This window comes from Schistocerca gregaria, chromosome 2 (genome assembly GCF_023897955.1).
Source record: "Schistocerca gregaria isolate iqSchGreg1 chromosome 2, iqSchGreg1.2, whole genome shotgun sequence".
Lineage (NCBI taxonomy): Eukaryota > Metazoa > Arthropoda > Insecta > Orthoptera > Acrididae > Schistocerca > Schistocerca gregaria.
Window position 1 is genome coordinate 128,360,884 of NC_064921.1, and position 18,756 is coordinate 128,379,639.

The window sequence follows — 18,756 nt, forward strand, 5'->3', positions numbered from 1 at the left end:
AATTTTTGTACATCGCTGGAACAGCAACCGTAGACGGAAATCTTCTTGCAGAAATCGGAACAATTCATGGTTTTGCACCACGATAATGCACCTGTTCACACTGCGGAGATTATTCATGAATTTTTGGCCAAAAAAAAAAAATACTAGAATGGTGCCCCGCCCTTCCTATTCGTCAGACATGCCATATGTGTAGTTTTACGTTAATGGGTCCCCGTTTTTACAAAAGTACATGGTATTAAATATGGTAAGAGGCTTAAAGTTATCGCAAAGATACAATTTCAACAATGTCTTGTGGGGTCTATTTTGAAGGGGATGATACTGACGTAGACGAATAAAAAAATACTTTTCAAAAAAGAAAAGTTCTCGTTACATTTGAATGCAGTTCGTAAATTAAATTGAAGCAGCAGATCAGGACTACACTGTTCTCATTGTAAAGCGTAATTATTGATTTTCAAACAAAACTGCTGAAGATTTGTTGGTCCTTCAACCATAATTTGTAGATTTTAGGCACTGCTGAGTGTGAACCATCATCATTTGTGTTTGGTATTTACAGGAGCTGTGGCGTTCTTCGAATGCCAGGGAGGTGACTGGTCCCATCGCGTTCGCTCACCAATGGGTGGACATGCCGAAGCAGACAGCCGAGTACGTCGACCCCGAGACCGGAGCTACGACCACCGTGAGTTTCTGTATCGATGTTTGTGTCGTTTGTTTACCTAGTTATCCACCAGGATAGATCGTTGGTCACGGAAATTTCACTTACTCGGGAATCTCGAGGTGAATAGCCAGTTGCTCGAGAATCTCGTGTAGCATTTCGAAAGGGAACAATTCTGCACCTGCTAGCCAGAATTCACCTTCTTCACCAAATCTAGGTTGTGACATGGGATGCCTACTTTAAGGCACTTCGTATTATTGTTGCCTTACCAGTTCATCGTATACGAGGGTTGTTCAGAAATTGAGTTCCGATCGGTCGCGAAATGGAAACCACAGTGAAAACCAGAAACGTTTTATTTTCAACAGTTAGGTACACCTTCCACCTACTTCTCTACATAGCCGACGCTTTTGCCGTAGTGTTGTATCAACTTTCCAATATCGTCGTCATAGGAAACAACCGCCTGTGATTTTGGCCAGTTATCTGCACTGGTCTGCAGCTCGTTTTCTGTGGAAAAATTTTGTCTTGATAGCCAGCGGTTCTTGTGAGCAGAGATGAGACTCAGGGGGTGCCAATTCGGACTGTATTGTGGATGATCAAACACTTCTCGTTGGAAATGCTGCAGGAGCGTCTTCATTGCCCCTGCAGTGTGCGGCCGAGAATTGGCATGAAGAAGGAATTTCTCGACAGTTGTGTTATGTGGGCTGCATGACACAGGCGAGATCTCTAACCAGGCCCTCATAGCGGGAGACGCTATTCAAGTGGCTCTGAGCACTATGCGACTTATCTTTTGAGTTCATCAGTGACCTAGAACTTAGAACAAATTAAGCCTTACTAACCTAAGGGCATCACACACATCCACGCCCGAGGTAGGATTCGAACCTGCGACCGTAGCGGTCGCTCGGCTCCAGACTGTAGTGCCTAGAACCTGCCGGCAACTCCGGACGGCGGAGACGCTATTCCCTACGCATTTTTACGTGCTCGCTGTTCACTCAAAACTGAAAAGAGCGACGCGACACAGTCGATGGGCATACTACAGACAGTGCCCAACACATCTGTGCAAAGCTTTACTGGTTTTTCCAGTGGTTAACATTTCGCGAGCGATCGGAACTTAGTTTCTGGACAGACCTCGTATTACGTCTTCTCTGATCCCCTTCTTATTGGTAACCTGCTTTATTGAATCCGGTGTTGTCTCAGGTACCAGATCTTCTACGTGGAGCCACGCCATCGGATCTGCTGCTTGTGTATTTGCGTCTTGTGAATCAGCACCAGTCAATGCCTCATTTTGCTTAGCTGGTCGCTTCTCTCTTTTATGGATAACTTTACTCCATGACTCTTCGTTTACATTCGTTTCCATTTCTGGTCTTGGGACATATCTCTTGTTGTAGGTGTTCCTTCTTTGTTCGTGGGAATCTCATCTTCTGTTTTCCTGGCATGGTGTTGGGTCTTTTTGTGATTTAGGCGTCTTTTGTCTTTTATTTCCATTTCTCCCTTCAGAAAAATCTTAGTTCTACAAAACATGCTCACCTTCTGTACAATAAAACATAGAACCCAATCACACTTATGGCACGTACTTAAGAGAATCAAAATGGCAAGATGTAGCTACTGACTCTTAAAGCACGTAGATGGTGCTCCTTTTGAAATTCAGAAGTCCATATCCCTACCACCACTGGAATCGCAGTCTTCTTGACCACGAGAAAGTAACCGACAGCTCCACAGGGCTGTTAGTGAGCACGCAGTAGCCACGCCGCTTTCTTATTCTTAGTGTGGTGCTGCAGATAGCTGCTCGGCGTACCAAGTTGGAGAAGGCTGCATTCTTCGCTGTACGTTAGTTGACTCCCACTTGCTCGCGGAAATTACGTTCACTTGCTGTCCGCCCTCTTTGGGTGCAATCACGACCAGCTTCCAAGCATGTCTTTCTGGCCACAGGCAATACAAACGTACTGCTCGACATGGCACAGTGCTATGTAAATTGGGGGGGTATGTTGGTGGGATTTAATACTACTACATTATGACCAGATGATCTGTATGCTGTTTGCCCTTAATAATGATCCGTAGAGCAGCATCAAGTGATTCGCCTCCAGTGTTGCAAAGTACACTAAGTGATTATAAGTATCCGGACAGCTGGCTGAAAATGACTTAAAAGTTCGTGGCGCCCGCCGTCGATAATGTTGGAATTCAATATGGTGTTGGCCCACCCTTAGCCTTGATGACAGCTTCCACTATCGGGTGCTGGAAGGTTTCTTGGGAATGGCAGCCCAGTCTTCACGGAGTGCTGCACTGAGGAGAGGTATCGATGTCGGTCGGTGAGGCCTGGCACAAAGACTGCGTTCCAAAACATCCCAGAGGTATTCTGTAGGATTCAGATCAAGACTCAGTGCAGGCCAGTCCATTACAGGGATGTTATTGTCGTGTAACCACTCCACCACATGTCGTGCATTATGAACAGGCGCTTGATCGTGTTTAAAGATGCAGTCCCCATTCCTGAATTGTTCTTCAACAATGGGAAGCCAGAATGTGCTTAAAACATCAATTAGGGCCTGTGCTGTGATAGTGATATGCAAAACAACAAGGGGTGCAAGCGCCCTCCATGAAAAAGGCACCCACACCCTAAAACCACTGCCTCCGTATTTTACTGTTGGCACTAAACACGCTGGCAGATGACGTTCACAGGGCATTCGCCATACCCACAGCCTGCCATCGGATCGTCACATTGTGTACCGTGATTCGTCACTCCACACAACGTTTTTCCACTATTCAGTCGTCCAAAGTTTACGTTCCTTACACCAAGCGAGGCGTCGTTTGGCATTTACCGGCGTAATGTGTGGCTTATGAGCAGCCGGTCGACCAGGAAATTCAAGTTTTCTCACCTTCCGCCTATTGGATCCTGAATTCCTGAGTGATGGTCTCGATAGATGTCTGCCTATAACACATTAGGATCCTCGTTAGTTGTCGGCAGTCTCTGTCAGTCAAAAGACGAGGTCGACCTGTAAGCTTTTGTGCTGTACGTGTCGCTTCACGTTTCCACTTGACTATCATACCGGATCAGTGGACCTAGGGATGTTTAGAAGTGTGGAAATTTCGACTACGGACGAATGACACATGTGACACCCAATCACCTGACCACGTCCGAAGTCCGTGAGTTCCGCGGAGCGCCCCATTCTGCTCTCTCACGATGTCTGATGCCTACTGAGGCCGCTGATACGGAGTACCTGGCAGTAGGTGGCAGCACAATGCACCTAACATGTAAAAACGTATTTTTTTTGGGGTGTCACTTTTGATCACATAGTGTATCTACAGTGTTGAAAGGTATCTGCAGTTTCTTCTTCAGCTTTCCTCGTAAGAGATTATCGGGCACTTGTCAAGTCTATATTAGGACTTCGTTGAGTCTTACGTCAACTATGTAACTAACTGCGTGGTAAATTTCAAATAACTAGGCAACTAACGCCGACGCTTCTGTAGATAATAAGGCTAATAATTTCGTAAGAGCGTTGAAACATATTCTTGAATGTTAGAATAAAGATATTCCAAGTTATGGACATGTTCAAAATTAAAACTTTCTGATACAAATTATACGAATTGTTGTACTTCTACTGTTTGAAAAGCATTCTTAAGTAAAGTAAATTTTTTTTCTAGGAGAACAGGTGTAATTGTCGTAATTACCCATAACGAAAGAAAGAAAAGCTTCATATCTGTGCAACTGGAAGAAGATTCCAAAACTGAAACAAAAAAAAAAAAAACTGCATTGGAATGAATGCCTAACGCTGCTGTGCAGAACGTGGGTTACCGGGAGGTATTTATAGGATCAGAGTGAGACCGTCATCGTGGGATTCCGCAGACGAACGACATCGATCGAAGACGACGATGGCCGATCTTTTGAAAGCAGTATCCCACTGCGTCTGCGGTCTCGATGCACCCGATTTTGCTGCTCGAGCGTACAGGCATCGGACGACGGTCGGCGGAATCCAAATCAGTTTTTTATTTCTTCGGTCGAATCGGCCACGGTTTCACAACCGCAACGCTGATTGTGAGTTATTTATAGGTTTAGTAAAAAAAAGGAGTAGTTTGTGGCATCCCGAGAATGAGAGCTATAATAACAGGGGTACGTTTCAGAATCTGTGGTCTGAAATCGCCACTTTCTTGGGATCCCCACAGTTTTGGCTGTCTAGCCATTTCAACCCGTGTCTGTATTTCATGCAACCTATCGTCTGTGACAAAGCTAAGATCTGTATCAGAAATCCTAGGCCTAGATTATAACCTCGAAAAATTATGTTTGAAACTGTGAAAAGTGACGTATGTCAAATCTTACGCTTAAAGCTAGTGTATGTATCTTTTTTGGACTGTGGTAAGTGGGCATTACACCTCTACGAGTTACTATTGCTGCTTACTGGTGAAATCACCGCCAAGAAGGCGGTGATTTTGTTGTATGTGCTCTGCAGATGGGTTTTGTGTGTGTGTGTGTGTGTGTGTGTGTGTGTGTGTGTGTGTGTGTGTGTTTCCAGTTTTCAGTGCTTTAGGTCTTCAGGATATATTATTGTAACATTTCTATTTATCTTTCACACATATGGTGAATGACACTCAGTGAAGGTTGAAGCGTCTGTTTTGCTGAATTTATCTGACGTTGTGCAGAGTATTTGAAATCATGCTCTTCGTTGTCACTACAAATGATTTCATTGTCACCACGAATGATCTAGAGTATGTAAAGGGCCCCGACACGCTCAGTATTTACTGCACAATAATCAGTAACACGCAACGGTATTGACCGTCTGAGAGCGGTGTTAACGGTTTGAGCAATATACTGGAGGAGGCTGGAAAGATTTAAAAATATTGACGCTTGCTCTATATATGGCGCAACATATTGCACTATGTAAAGTTGATATTGTGCAATACAAGCCAGTTCCTGCCGAGACTTCGTGATTCGCGGACATGAAAACAACAGATAGGGCGACCCATATAAATATGAATGCATCAGGAAAAAGAATTGCTTGCTTATGTGCAATCAGGGAAGAAATTTCATGACATATTTAATAATTATTGATTAGAGTATGAACAGTACCCTGTCCATGTAGATAAAGGTTCACCAATTCGCTGAGAGATTCCGCGTTCATCACTGAGAAGTCTCTATAGTCATCTGGATCTGCTGCAAGTTCTCGTAGCGGGTTAGTGTGTCCGGGGACAAAACGACTTCCAAGCCATTGTTTTGCCCATCGCCACTTCCTCGCGCTTTTCTTTTTGCAGTAAGCATCGTTTGCCACCGCAATACATACGAATTCTACATCACCGAGCTCCGACAAATTCGCTGCGAAGGCACAGTTCACAGCTGTAACTACTGCGTCCCAGATATATACACAGATATCAAAAAAAAATTTGCATCACCTCGGTTCCGAGAATTCCGGAACCTATACAGTAAATTAGAATAGAGATCAACATAAATATCATTTCCGCCCCTTTTATTGCTCATGAAAACCATACATTGCATGCTCTACCACCATAGTACAGCGAGACCCTCAGAGGTGGTGGTCCAGATTGCTGTACGCACCGGTACCTCTAATACCCAGTAGCATGTTTTCTTGCATTCATACATGCCCTGCATTCGTTGTGGCATACTATCCACAAGCTCATCAAGGCACTGTTCACCCACATTGTCTCACTCCTCAAGGGCGATTCGGCGTAGATTCCTCACAGTGGTTGTGGGGTCACGTCGTCCATAAACAGCCCTTTTTAATCCATCCCAGGCATGTTCGACAGGGTTCATTTCTGGAGAACATGCTGGCCACTCTAGTCGAACGATGTCGTTATCCTGAAAAACGTCATTCAAAAGATGTGCACGATGGGGGCGCGAATTGTCGTCCATGAAGACGAATGCCTCGGCAATATGGTGCCGATATGGTTGCACTGTCGATCGGAGGATGGCATTCACGTATCGTACAGCCGTTACGGCGCTTTCGAAGAGCGGCAGCGGGGTACGTCGGCCCCACATAATGCCACCCCAAAACAGCAGGGAACGCAATCTTGCTGCACTCTCTGGACAGTGTGCCTTCGGCGTTCAGCCTGCCGCGTGGGATAAGCCAAGCGGTCTAGGGTGCTGCAGTCATGGACTGTGTGACTGGTCCTGGCGGAGTCCTCCCTGGCATGGATGTGTGTATTTGTCCTTAGGATAATTTACGTTAAGTAGTGTGTAAGCTTAGGGTCTGATGACCTTAGCAGTTAAGTCCCATAAGATTTCACACACATTTTTTTTCTGAACGTTCAGCCTGACCGGGTTGTCTCCAAACACGTCTCCGACCAATGTCTGGTTGAAAGCATGCACGACACTCATCGGTGAAGAGAACGTGATGCAAGTCCTGAGCAGTCCGTTCGGTATGTTGCTGAACCTAACTCTACCGCACTGCATGGTGTCGTGGTTGCAAACATGGAGCTCGCCATGGACGTCGGGATAGAAGTTGCGCATCATGCAGCCTATAGCGCACAGTTTGAGCCGTAACACGACGTCCTGCGTCCTGTGGCTGCACGAAAAGCAGTATTCAACATGGTGGCGTTGCTGTCAGGGTTCCTCCGAGCCTTACGGACATCCACTGCAGTAGCAGCTCTTGGGCATCCTCAGCGAGGCCTGTCATAGACAGTTCCTGTCTCTCTGTGTGTCCTCCATGTCCGAACAACATCGATTTGGTTCACTCCGAGACGCCTGGACACTTCCCTTGTTGAAAGCCCTTCCTGACACAAAGTAACAATGCGGACGCGGTCGAACCGCGGTAGTGACCGTCTAGGCACGGTTGAACTACAGACATGAGCCGTGTACCTCCTTCCTGGTGGTAGGACTGGAACTGTTCAACTGTTGGACCTCCTCTCCGTCTAGTAGGCGCTGCTTATGCCTGGTTGTTTACATCTTTTGGGCGGGTTTAGTGACATCTATAAACAGTCAAAAGGACTCTGTGTAAGATACAATATCCACAGTTAACGTCTATCTTCAGGGAACCGGGGCGATGCAAAACATGTTTTGATGTGTGTATATTTCGCAAGAATACTGTACCGTTCTTGGACTCATATTGAGTGGGTGAGGGCACCTTACAAGGGAACCTCCCACAGCACCCTCCTCAGATTTACTGGTAAGAGGGCCCAGCGGACAGCCCGTCAGAAATTGAGTACAGATCAAGCATGAAAACAGCAAGAAGGTGTACTGCACTGTGAAAAGGTAGCAAAAATAGAAACCGTTAACGCTCAAAGGACAAGATGGTCAATATGGCGCCGTGGTTAAGTGGTTACCATGTTAGACTGCCAAGTGGGCGAGGTTCAAATCTACCTCGTGCTACTTTCTTTCCCCCGCAGTTCGCTTTCAAATGGTTCAAATGGCTCTGAGCACTATGGGACTTAACTTCTGAGGTCATCAGTTCCCTAGAACTTAGAACTACTTAAACCTAACTAACTTAAGGACATCACACATATCCATGCCCGAGGCAGGATTCGTACCTGCGGCCGTAGTTGTCGCGCGGCTCCCGACTGTAACGCCTAGAATTGCTCGGCCACCCCGCCGGCCGCAGTTCGCTTTGTGCAAATTTGTGTCTGTGTCGTAGTGTAATGTCCGTTTGCAACAGCTAGGTGTAAGGTAGGGTCTATAATGACAGCTGATTCTGCACAACTACTAGCAGCGGAAAGAAAGTGGCTTTCGAATGCGAACCGCAAACGTTTGATAACAAGGCGACAAGTCAACAGAATCCTCCACCGGAGAACGTCTGGTGTTTCGTACGCGGCATTAATGACATTACGTGTGTCATATGATAGAAATCTCTTATCGACGCACCTAATTTGTACGCTTGGTGTGTAACATAGTCCTCCATGAGGGATGCAGGTGTTCGTTATAAGCTGCAACAAATGAACTCTACATTTCACAATCACACAGTTGTCTATACTGTCAAAACATATGTTTTAGCGTTTTCGAAGCTTCGATCCGTTTTGGAATTCGTCACTCTTGAATTCCTTTTTTGTAACATAGTTCACACCCGTTTATTTTATTTTATTTATTTTTTATTTTTTTGTGGTATATCGCCCGCTCTTACTATTCATGACATGTAGTTGCAGCCCGAGCGGTTCTAGGCGCTACAGTCTGGAACCGCGCGACCGCTACGGTCGCAGGTTCGAGTCCTACATCAGGCATGGATGTGTGTGATGTCCTTAGGTTAGTTAGGTTTAAGTAGTTCTAAGTTCTAGGGGATTGATGACCTCGGCAGTTTAGTCCCACAGTGCTCAGAGCCATTTTAACCATTTACTTGCGACGGTGACTTATTGTTACCACATGACTCATATTCTACATCCAATATATAATATTACCATTGCCTAGACCACAGAAACAGAAGAATCATTTCAGTGAGCGGACGGACGGTTCATAATGTGAAAAGAAAAGGTACGAGCGAGTTTTAAACATGGTTCGCCCGCTTGGCAGTGCACACCATGACCACTTAGCCACGACGCCGCTGTTTAATGCCCCTCTTGTTTTTGGACCATTATTGTATCTATTTTACTTTTTTTTCGCGGTGCAGTACACCTTCTTCCTGTTTTCATGCTTGATCTGTGTTCGGTTTTTGGCGGGCTATCCAGTGGGCCATACTACCGCTAAATCTAATGGGCGAGCGATTGGGAGTTACCCTTGCCAGCAGAACTTTTCTGTCTTCGTCTCATACATTTATAAAATCTTTTTGGCTATTGCAATAAGTGAGGTAAGAGTGTACAGTTCTCGCCACGTTAGAAAGATTATAACCTCTTAGAATTACCAAATATGCAGCAACCAGTTACAAAATCATGTTTTATTTATTCACTTTTGCAAATTGATTTCAACTGATTAATAGCCATCATCGGTGCTACAGGTACAAGAATAAAACGTAAACCAATTAAATGTATATAGACGCATTAAAACATTTAAAATGAACATAGAAATTTACCTTTCAACCAATATGTGCCCTTAGTAATAAGCAGAGGTCAAACAAAGTGATACATCGAGAATTGACTATGACAACGAGAAATCATAATTGGGCGCTGCAAAGCAAAGCCACCCTCTGTGCAAAAAGATGCAGCTAAAATAAAAATGAGAAGAAGTATGACATAAAAAGTGAGGTAAAATATAATGATATAATACGAAATGTTTGAAATGAATATACTGACAAAGACTTTGTCAACCACATAGTGCGGTTATATACGCCAAAATCGATTGTACAATTTAGTAAAAAGGAACAAACATAGATTTTTTAAAATTATTTATCACATTTTCGTCCAAGAGCAAAAGTTAATCATAATGATAAACCGTAAAACGGTGTTCGAATCGATCTAGCGTACAGTGAATGACATTCATGCAGATCGGACTTTTTTTCGGCATATGGAGCCACATTACTGAATGCACATGTAATGTAAACTACATTGGGATAACAAAATTACGAACACGAACGAACCAAACGTATTAATGAAACAAAGCCAAATGCAAAAATAAATTAATTGGGGTTTTGCTGTCTCGTCGGCACCACCAACAGGCATATGTGGTATTTTTTTTTCCTTTATTGTAATTCAGATACCTGTACAAACAACAGGTAGGCTGGGAGCAGCTTTCTACGCCGCTCTTCAGCCTTAGAGTAGACATTGAGAAAAACAGGAAGAATACTCATAATTGACATAATGCTGGGTAAAAAAAAGTAAACATATAATATAAAACATGGAGCGGTTCACACTCGACGATAATCCACACTACGAACTGTTGACACGACGCACAAACACTGATGATTTCGACGACACATGTGAACGTTGGAGCGTGACAGCAGACACTAACACAAAGACGGTACACACACGAGAAACTGATGGCGATGATCTCTGGCGCGCGAATGTCCACGTAGTGTGTACGAGTCCGGGAACCTGCCAAGAGGGGAAGAAGGGGGAGGGCGGGAGAGGGGTGAGCAAAGATGCCAATGCCAGTAGGAGCGGAGAAATGTGGGTAAGGGAAGCCTGAAGGAGGAGTGGGGAGAGAGGGAGGTGAGAGAGAGGGGGGAGAGGGTGCCCATAGGAACAAAAACCCAGGAGGAGGGAGGGAGTATCTAAGTTGGTAGGAGGGGTAGATGGAGGGAACGAGGGCATCATCAGGGATGGGGAGCTGACGGAAGCCACTGTGTGAGAGGGTAAGGAGGGTGGAGAGATGGAGACCGGGTAGGACATGGGAATACAGGCGCAGCAGCGGGCGGGGGCGGGAGAGGATGCGTGAGACAAGTGGGTGAGGAGGATTGAGTTTGCGGGAGGTGTACAGGATCCGTATCCTTTCAAGGGAACGGAGGAGGTAGGGGAAGGGGATGACATCGTACAGGATCCGTGTGGGGGAGGGGAGACGGATGCGATAGGTGGGGCAGAGAGCATGGAAGTCAAGGATTTGGAGGGATTTATAAAAGGTAGGGGGGCGGAGATCCAGGCCGGATGGGCGTAACAAAGGATAGGGCGGATGAGGGATTCATAGGCGTGGAGGATGGTGGAGTGGTCTAGACCCCACTACGGCCAGGAAGGAGCTTGAGGAGATGGAGTCTGGAGCGGAGTCGAGAGTGTGCCTTGGCTTGGATTGTCCGGAGATGGGGAGTCCAGGAGAGGCGACGGTCGACGGTGACGCCAAGGTACTTAAGGGTGCGAGTGAGAGCGATAGGACGGCCATAGATGGTGAGATAGAAATCAAGGAGGCGGAAGGAATGGGTGGTTTTGCCTACAGTGATCGCCTGGGCTGTGGAGGGATTGACCTTGAGCAACCACTGGTTGCACCAAGCAGTGAACCGGTCAACATATGGGGTGGGTTTGTGTCTCATGATATACGAGCACACCGTAGAGCCCCTAAGAGTTCTCAATTTATCCTGTCGAGCCAGTGTTAATTTTCCCATGTATGAAGTGTGGTAGCACTTTATTTTTGCATTTGGCCTTGTTTCATTAATACGTTTGTTTCGTTTGTGTCCCTAATTTTCTTATCTCAACTTAGTTTACATTTCATGTGCATTCAGCAATGTGGCGCCATCTACCGAGAAAAAATGCAATCTTCCTGAATGTCTTCATTGTACGCTAGATGGATGCGAACACCGTTTTACGTTTTGCCATTGTGATTAACATTTGCTCCTAAGAAACTTTTTTGCAATGGAGTGCTTCTCATCTATGTTTGTTCCGTTTTACTAGTTTGTACAGTCGCTTTTTGGTGTATGTAAGTGCAATATGTGGTTGACAAAATCTTTGTCAATATATCCATTTCATGTAAGTATTTTAGTGTTATGTCATTATATTTTACCTCACTTCGTATGTCATACGTCTTTCTTCTTCTTCTCATTTTTATTTTAGCTATATCTTTTCGCATAGGGGGCGGGTTTGCTTTGCAGCGCCCTCTTATGGTTTCTCGTTGTCATAGTCAGTTCTCGATGCATCATTTTATGTTTGACCTCTGCTTACTGCTCAGGGCACATCGTTAATAGGTAAATTTGTATGTTCATTTTAGATGATGAAATGCATCCATATACATTTAATTGGTTTATGTTGCTTTATGTACATTTATTCATTTGACAACTGTTATTAACTATTTTTATTATTGTATTTGTAGCACCGATGAGGGCTGTTAATCAGTTAAAATCGATTTGCAAAACTGAATAAATAAAACATGATTTTGTGACTGGTTACTGCATATTTGGTAATTTTATGGTTTACGGTAGCTGCACGACTTCAGAACCACATGGAGCCCGCTATTTCTAACTTCCTTGTTTCCAAGAAATCCAATTTGTCCAACGGACTGTGATCAAGCTTGGCCGATAGTATCAGATGGCCCTGGGGATTGCGTCTCGCAGCCGCTGTCAGTGACCGTCTCAGCCCAACTTAAAGGGAAGCCACAACAAGTAGAATGTTCCCGGCGGCATGCCACAGCACAAGGTAGCCACAGCTCTGCTGTTTGGCGCTGTCTGGAGCACCTGAGGCTGCCTGCGCTGCTTTTGTGCCAGAAGGGCGGTCGTCTGCTGTGCACTGCGCTATTTAATTGGGCCGTAGAGGAACGCACCGATTCCACGTAGCTCTGGCGCGGAGGGCCGAAGTTGTCGGCTCGCTGAAGCCTCGGCGGGAGCCTCATTCACCGCCGGCCTGCCGGCCAGCGCGAATTCCACAGCTTCAGGAGCACCGAAACGGCATTGTGCGTGCGCGCCAGCGTGGTGGTCGTCACACAGCTTTAATTACGGCCTCGAAAAAAAAAAATAAAGCTGCTACCGAGAATAGGATGGGCGGGTGTGCTGTGTTAGCCGAACATGTCCGGCTTTTTACGCTCATGTCTCGCCAAATACTCACAAGCCCGCTCTGTCCGCCTTTTGTTAGATTTTTTGCGTTGAAGCGGAGATAGTACAACTGAGGCCTGTGCCACGTAAACGGCGTAAGAGCGAGGGATAAGTATGACGAAGCCACACTTATTATAAAAATGTATGTACTTTAGTATATATGTTCTACATCTCCTTCTAGACCACTGCACCGATTGCAACCAAACTGTCTGGAGAGAATCGCTGTGAGGATAAGAGCTACCTACCCATCAATAGGGTTTGGGCGGAAAAGAAATGTAGCCCACGCCACGCGAATACCCAGACTTCATTGCTCCCGTTTTCCATGACGAGAGCACTTAGCCATTTCAGGAAACTTTACGCCTAATTTACAATATTTACGAAATTTTCCTAACAGGCATACACCCACAAAATAATGAAAGGATAACAAATTCGCTTACTACGTTTTCGCTGTTCAAGACGTAAAAATGGCACGTGATGCATACAGTTTTAATTCCTTATTTATTACTAAGAGCATTCGCAAGACATTGTGCAGACAGTATCCACATATACTACTGGATGTACCTACAAAGTTATATTATTGTACGACACACAGTACGGATTATATTACGTCATAACCATTGACGTGCGTGAAAATGAAACTGCAGGGCGAAATTCACAAGAGATGCATATGAGATACGTGTGGAAATACGTGTGAAAACTGTGAAATATATAGAACATGTGTGTACGTGGTTAAAGCCACCGGTAAAAAGCTGCTCCTGAAACCCTGGAACGATTTGAACCAAATGTGGTGGACGTATTACTTACTATGTGGAAAAAAATACTTTGAGGGTAAGAACCAGAAATCTCCTGTTGGGGTGGGGTGATAAGGTGTAGAGGGAAGTGGGACGGAGGATATGAGAGGGGGAGGGGAAATTCCCGAAGAAAGGGAAGAGGAGGAGATCGACAAAGAGAGGAGAGAATTTGAGATGGACTAGGAAATGAAAGAGGAGTAGATGGACAGAGACAGGAAAGAGGTAGAGATGGGCAGAGAGAGAGAAGGAGGTGGCGGTGAACAGAGATAGGGGAGGTGGAAGCGGAGAGAGAAATGAAAGTTGAGAAGATCTGCAGATGGTGAGGAGGAAGGGAGAGATGAAGAGGGAGAGGCAAGAGAAGCACATGCACAGAGAGAGGGGTAGGAGGAAATTGACGGAGAGAGGGGGAAAGGGGAAAGGAGGAGACTGACGAAAACAAGAGGAAGGACATCATGGGCTAATAGGAGATCGAAATAAATTCGTACCTGGGCAGCGCCAGGTACACAGCTAGTAAGGAGACTTATCATAAGGATATATGCATATCATAAGGATATAGAGCAACACGTGCTATTGATACGTCTATGTGCTACGTCTCTGTTTGGAGGCCGAACGAGCCTGAGACAAGGTGTCACTACAGCGCTAAGCGCAAAGCCAGCATGGCAAAGTAGAATCAACGATCAGCCAATGACAACGCACTCTGCCCCGCTACGCTCGCTCGTTGCACTCTCCATTGCTTGGATACGCATGTGCGAACGAGGGCTAGTTGGCCCGGCACTTTCGCTATTCTGTTGTTATTTCTTTACAAGCATAATTGAAATTATCAAAATTATTGAATATCTTTTTTGTTTTCCGCTCTATAAGAATAGATAGTTTGTTTTTTGAATGATTTCTTGAAGCCTTCAGCTGCCATTTTCTTTATTTCCTGTACGCTTGTACAATTTTGGCCCTAGGCCATTTTTAAGTATTTTATGGATGATTTTTTGGTAACAGATTATGTCATATACGTCTTTGCTCCTAAGACATCATGTTAAGCTCATAAATTAGTTTGAGGTGTTGACGCTGTTTTAGGAGCACGTTCCTTTCGAGCAGGCGTTGCAAAGGTCTTGATGAGAGCAGCTGCGGGCCCTGTCTCTTTGAAAACTATAGATAATTTTTTTGTTTTATTTAATGAAAAACTCTTAATTTATTCTGGCTTAGTACAAAGAAGACAGAAAAGTTAAGGAAATTTCGGAAAATTCTGAAGAATAGACAAGAAATGAGGACGAGTGTGTGAAGCGTTGTTTTTTTTCTATTTTGTTCGAGACGTTCATTCCCTACTCATCACAGTTGAGAGGGTTCTTGTAGAACTCTGTTCTTTTGTGGACATATACAGAGTGGACCACTGATCGTGACCGGGCCAAATATCTCACGAAATAAGCGTCAAACGAAAAAACTACAAAGAACGAAACGGGTCTAGCTTGAAGGGGGAAACCAGATGACGCAATGGCTGGCCCGCTATATGGCGCTGCCATAGGTCAACGGATATCAACTGCGTTATTTAGATAGGAACCCCCATTTTTATTACATATTCGTGTAAAGAAATATGAATGTCTTAGTTGCACCACTTTTTTCGCTTTGCGACAGATGGCGCTGTAATAATCACAAACATATGGCTCACAATTTTAGACGAACACTTGGTAACAGGTAGGTTTTTTAAATTAAAATACAGAACGTAGGTACGTTTGAACATTTTATTTCAGTTGTCCCAATTTCTGAGAACGCATGTTACAGCGTGATTACCTGTGAATACCACATTAATGCAATAAATGCTCAAAATGATGTCCGTCAGCCTCAATGCATTTGACCAATAAGTGTAACGACATTCCTCTCAACAGCGAGTAGTTCGCCTTCCGTAATGTTCGCACATCCATTGACAATGCGCTGACGCATGTTGTCAGGCGTTGTCGGTGGATCACGATAGCAAAGATCCATCAAAGTTCCACACAGAAAGAAATCCGGGGTCGTCAGATCCGGTGAATGTGCGGGCCATGGTATGGTGATTCGACGACCACTCCACCTAGCATGAAATATGCTATTCAATACCTCTTCAACCGCACGCGAACTATGTGCCGGACATCCATCATGTTGGAAGTACATCGCCATTCTGTCATGCAGTGAAACATCTTGTAGTGACATCGGTAGAACATTACGTAGGAAATAAGCATACATGGCACCATTTAGATTGCCATCGATAACATGGGGGCCAATTATCCTTCCTCCCATAATGCCGCATCATACATTAACCCCCCAAGGTCGCTGATGTTCCACTTTTGGCAGCCATCGTGGATTTTCCGTTGCCCGATAGTGCATATTATGCCGGTTTACGTTACCGCTGTTGGTGAATGACGCTTCGTCGCTAAATGGAACGCGCGCAAAAAATCTGTAATCGTCCCGTAATTTGTCTTGTACGCAGTGGCAGAACTGTACATGACGTTCAAAACCGTCGCCATGCAGTTCTTGGTGCATAGAAATATGGTACGGGTGCAATCGATGTTGTTGTAGCATTCTCAACACCAAAGTTTCTGAGATTCCGGATTCTCGCGCAGTTTGTCTGCTACTGACGTGCGGATTAGCCGCGGCAGCCGCTAAAACACCTACTTGTCGCAGGTCGTGGTCGACGATTCACATGTGGCTGAACACTTTCTGTTTCCTTAAATAACGTAACTATCTGGCGAACGGTCCGGACACTTGGATGATGTCGTCCTGGACACCGAGCAGCATACATAGCACACGCCCGTTGTGCGTTTTGATCACAATAGCCATACATCAACACGATATCGATACTTTTCGCAGTTGGTAAATGGTCCATTTTAATACGGGTAATGTATCACGAAGCAAATAACGTCCGCACTGGCGGAATGTTACGTGATAGCACGTACTTACACGTTTGTGACTATTACAGCGTCATCTATCACAAATGAAAAAAGTGGTCCAATTAAAACATTCATATTTCTTTACGTACTACACGAATATGTAACAAAAAAGGAGGTTCCTATTTAAAAAAAAAAAAACGCTGTTGATATCCGTTTGACCTATAGCAGCACCATCTAGCTGGCCAACCTTACCGCCAAACGATAGCGCCATCTGGTTTCTCCCTTCAAGCTAGACAAGTTTCGTTCTTTGTAGTATTTTCGTTTGACGCTTATTTCGTGAGATACTTGGCCCAGTCACGATCAATGGACCACCCTGTATATCGGTTGTGGCAACCATTCACCTATATGACAAACTGGTGGGGACACTTTCAGTGAGGTTTTCGAACGTCTGTTAAAGAACAGCAGCCCATTCTTCCACAAGAGCTGAAACCAGAGAGTAGTGATGTTGTAGTTGAGGTCGGGAGCGAAATCGACGTTTCCAAGTTCCCGCTGGCGTGCGTTTCATTGCGTTTAGGTCGGAACTCTTGACATTCCAGTCCATTTCGGGAGGGGGGGGTTACTGTCAACAAACAAATGCATCAAAGATACTGTATGACGTCGTAATGTTGATGTCAACGATCATCATCTCCAAACAGCTCCTCTGCTGTTCCCAACAAACACTATGTTGTAAACTGTGTTCACATAGTTCGTATTCCTAAGCGCAGCAAGGTGGCCACATTCTCACCACGAAAAACATCCCCGTATCGAAACACGATGTACACCGTACTTCACCGTTCGCACCAATGGGATTGCAGGTAACGTTCTCCAGTCATTCGCAGAACGGAAACCCTCCCAACAGATTTACTTAGAGTGTAGAGTGACTTATCACTCTAAATCACTCGTTTCCACTCACCCACTGGTCGATCGTGTCGCCTTTTACACCACTTTCAAGTCTCACTTAGCACTGACTACTGAAGTGTGTAACTTAAGAGGAGCTGCTCGGCCGTTGTATCCAGTTATTTTTAGCTCTCAATATGCACAGTCACTTTGCTAGCTGGATTGCTGGTAACTCTCTGGAACTCAAGAGGGATTCCTTCCGCTAATCTCGTGCGACATTTTACAACCACCCTCTCTAAGGCTCGACATTCCCTGTCCCTCAGTACATGAGATCAGCCTGGTTTTTATTTAGCTAAGATGGTTCTTTCACATTTTGACTTCACAATCACATCACCAACAGTCAACTTTGGCAGTTTTAGAAGCGCTGAAAGTTCCCTGATGGATCTGTTACTTAGCTGACGTCCAGTGACTAGTCCGCGTTCGGAGTCATTAAGCTCTTATCACTAAGCAATTCTGCTGTTGGCGCTTCTGTATTGACAACACTATACTCCCCACCAGTTTTCATTATGGCTACTGGCCACTTTCACGGTGCAAAGTGGCGGGCAAATACTTTTGTATATATGAAGATGGTCCGAAAGAACATATACCATCGGTGACCATGCAGCTCGTTAGAATGAAAGTACGATGAAATGAATACCCCTAGCTGCATACCGCTTCTGCCTATTATCAATCTACCGAGATTAAGTACTTGACCAAAAATATTTGAAAGTACAATTACATGAATACCCTTAGCTACATACAATCGTAGATACAAGTCAATGGGGACAGCTGAAAATATGTGCCCCGACCGGGCTCTCCTGTATACATGCCTGACGCTCTATCCATCTGACCCACCGAGGACACAGAGGATAGTGTGACTGCAGGGACGTATCTCTGGCACGCCTCCCGTGAGACGCATGTTCCCAACGTACTGTCCCGCACTATATTCATAGTGCTGCTGCCCATTATACTCATTAATCGCAGCTTTTTGCCGATTCCTGTAAGAGTTCGGGCACTGTTTGTGCATCCGCACAGGTGATGGTCAAATGGCCGGTGAGCCTTAACTATAAATATGTGTAGATGGTGTCTGGTCCTTCGGACATGTCCGAAAAAACAGATACCATCGGCGACCTTGCAGCTCGTTAGAATGAAAGTACAATGAAGTGAATATCCCTAGCTGCATACAGGCGTTGATATAAGTCAACGGGGACAGTTGAAAATGTGTGCCTCCATCTTCTTCTGTG

General features: G+C 45.1%; 1 protein-coding gene across 8 annotated transcripts in view; it reads left to right on the forward strand.

Annotated features, from left to right (window-relative positions):
* LOC126336504 (neutral ceramidase-like) overlaps nt 1-18,756 on the forward strand; it is a 489,135-nt gene that overhangs the window by 370,193 nt on the left and 100,186 nt on the right. For all 8 annotated transcript variants that reach the window (XM_050000278.1, XM_050000277.1, XM_050000275.1 and 5 more), the window contains one exon: nt 554-676. In XM_050000278.1, coding sequence (XP_049856235.1) covers nt 554-676 — 123 coding nt within the window. The remainder of the gene's footprint in view (nt 1-553; nt 677-18,756) is intronic.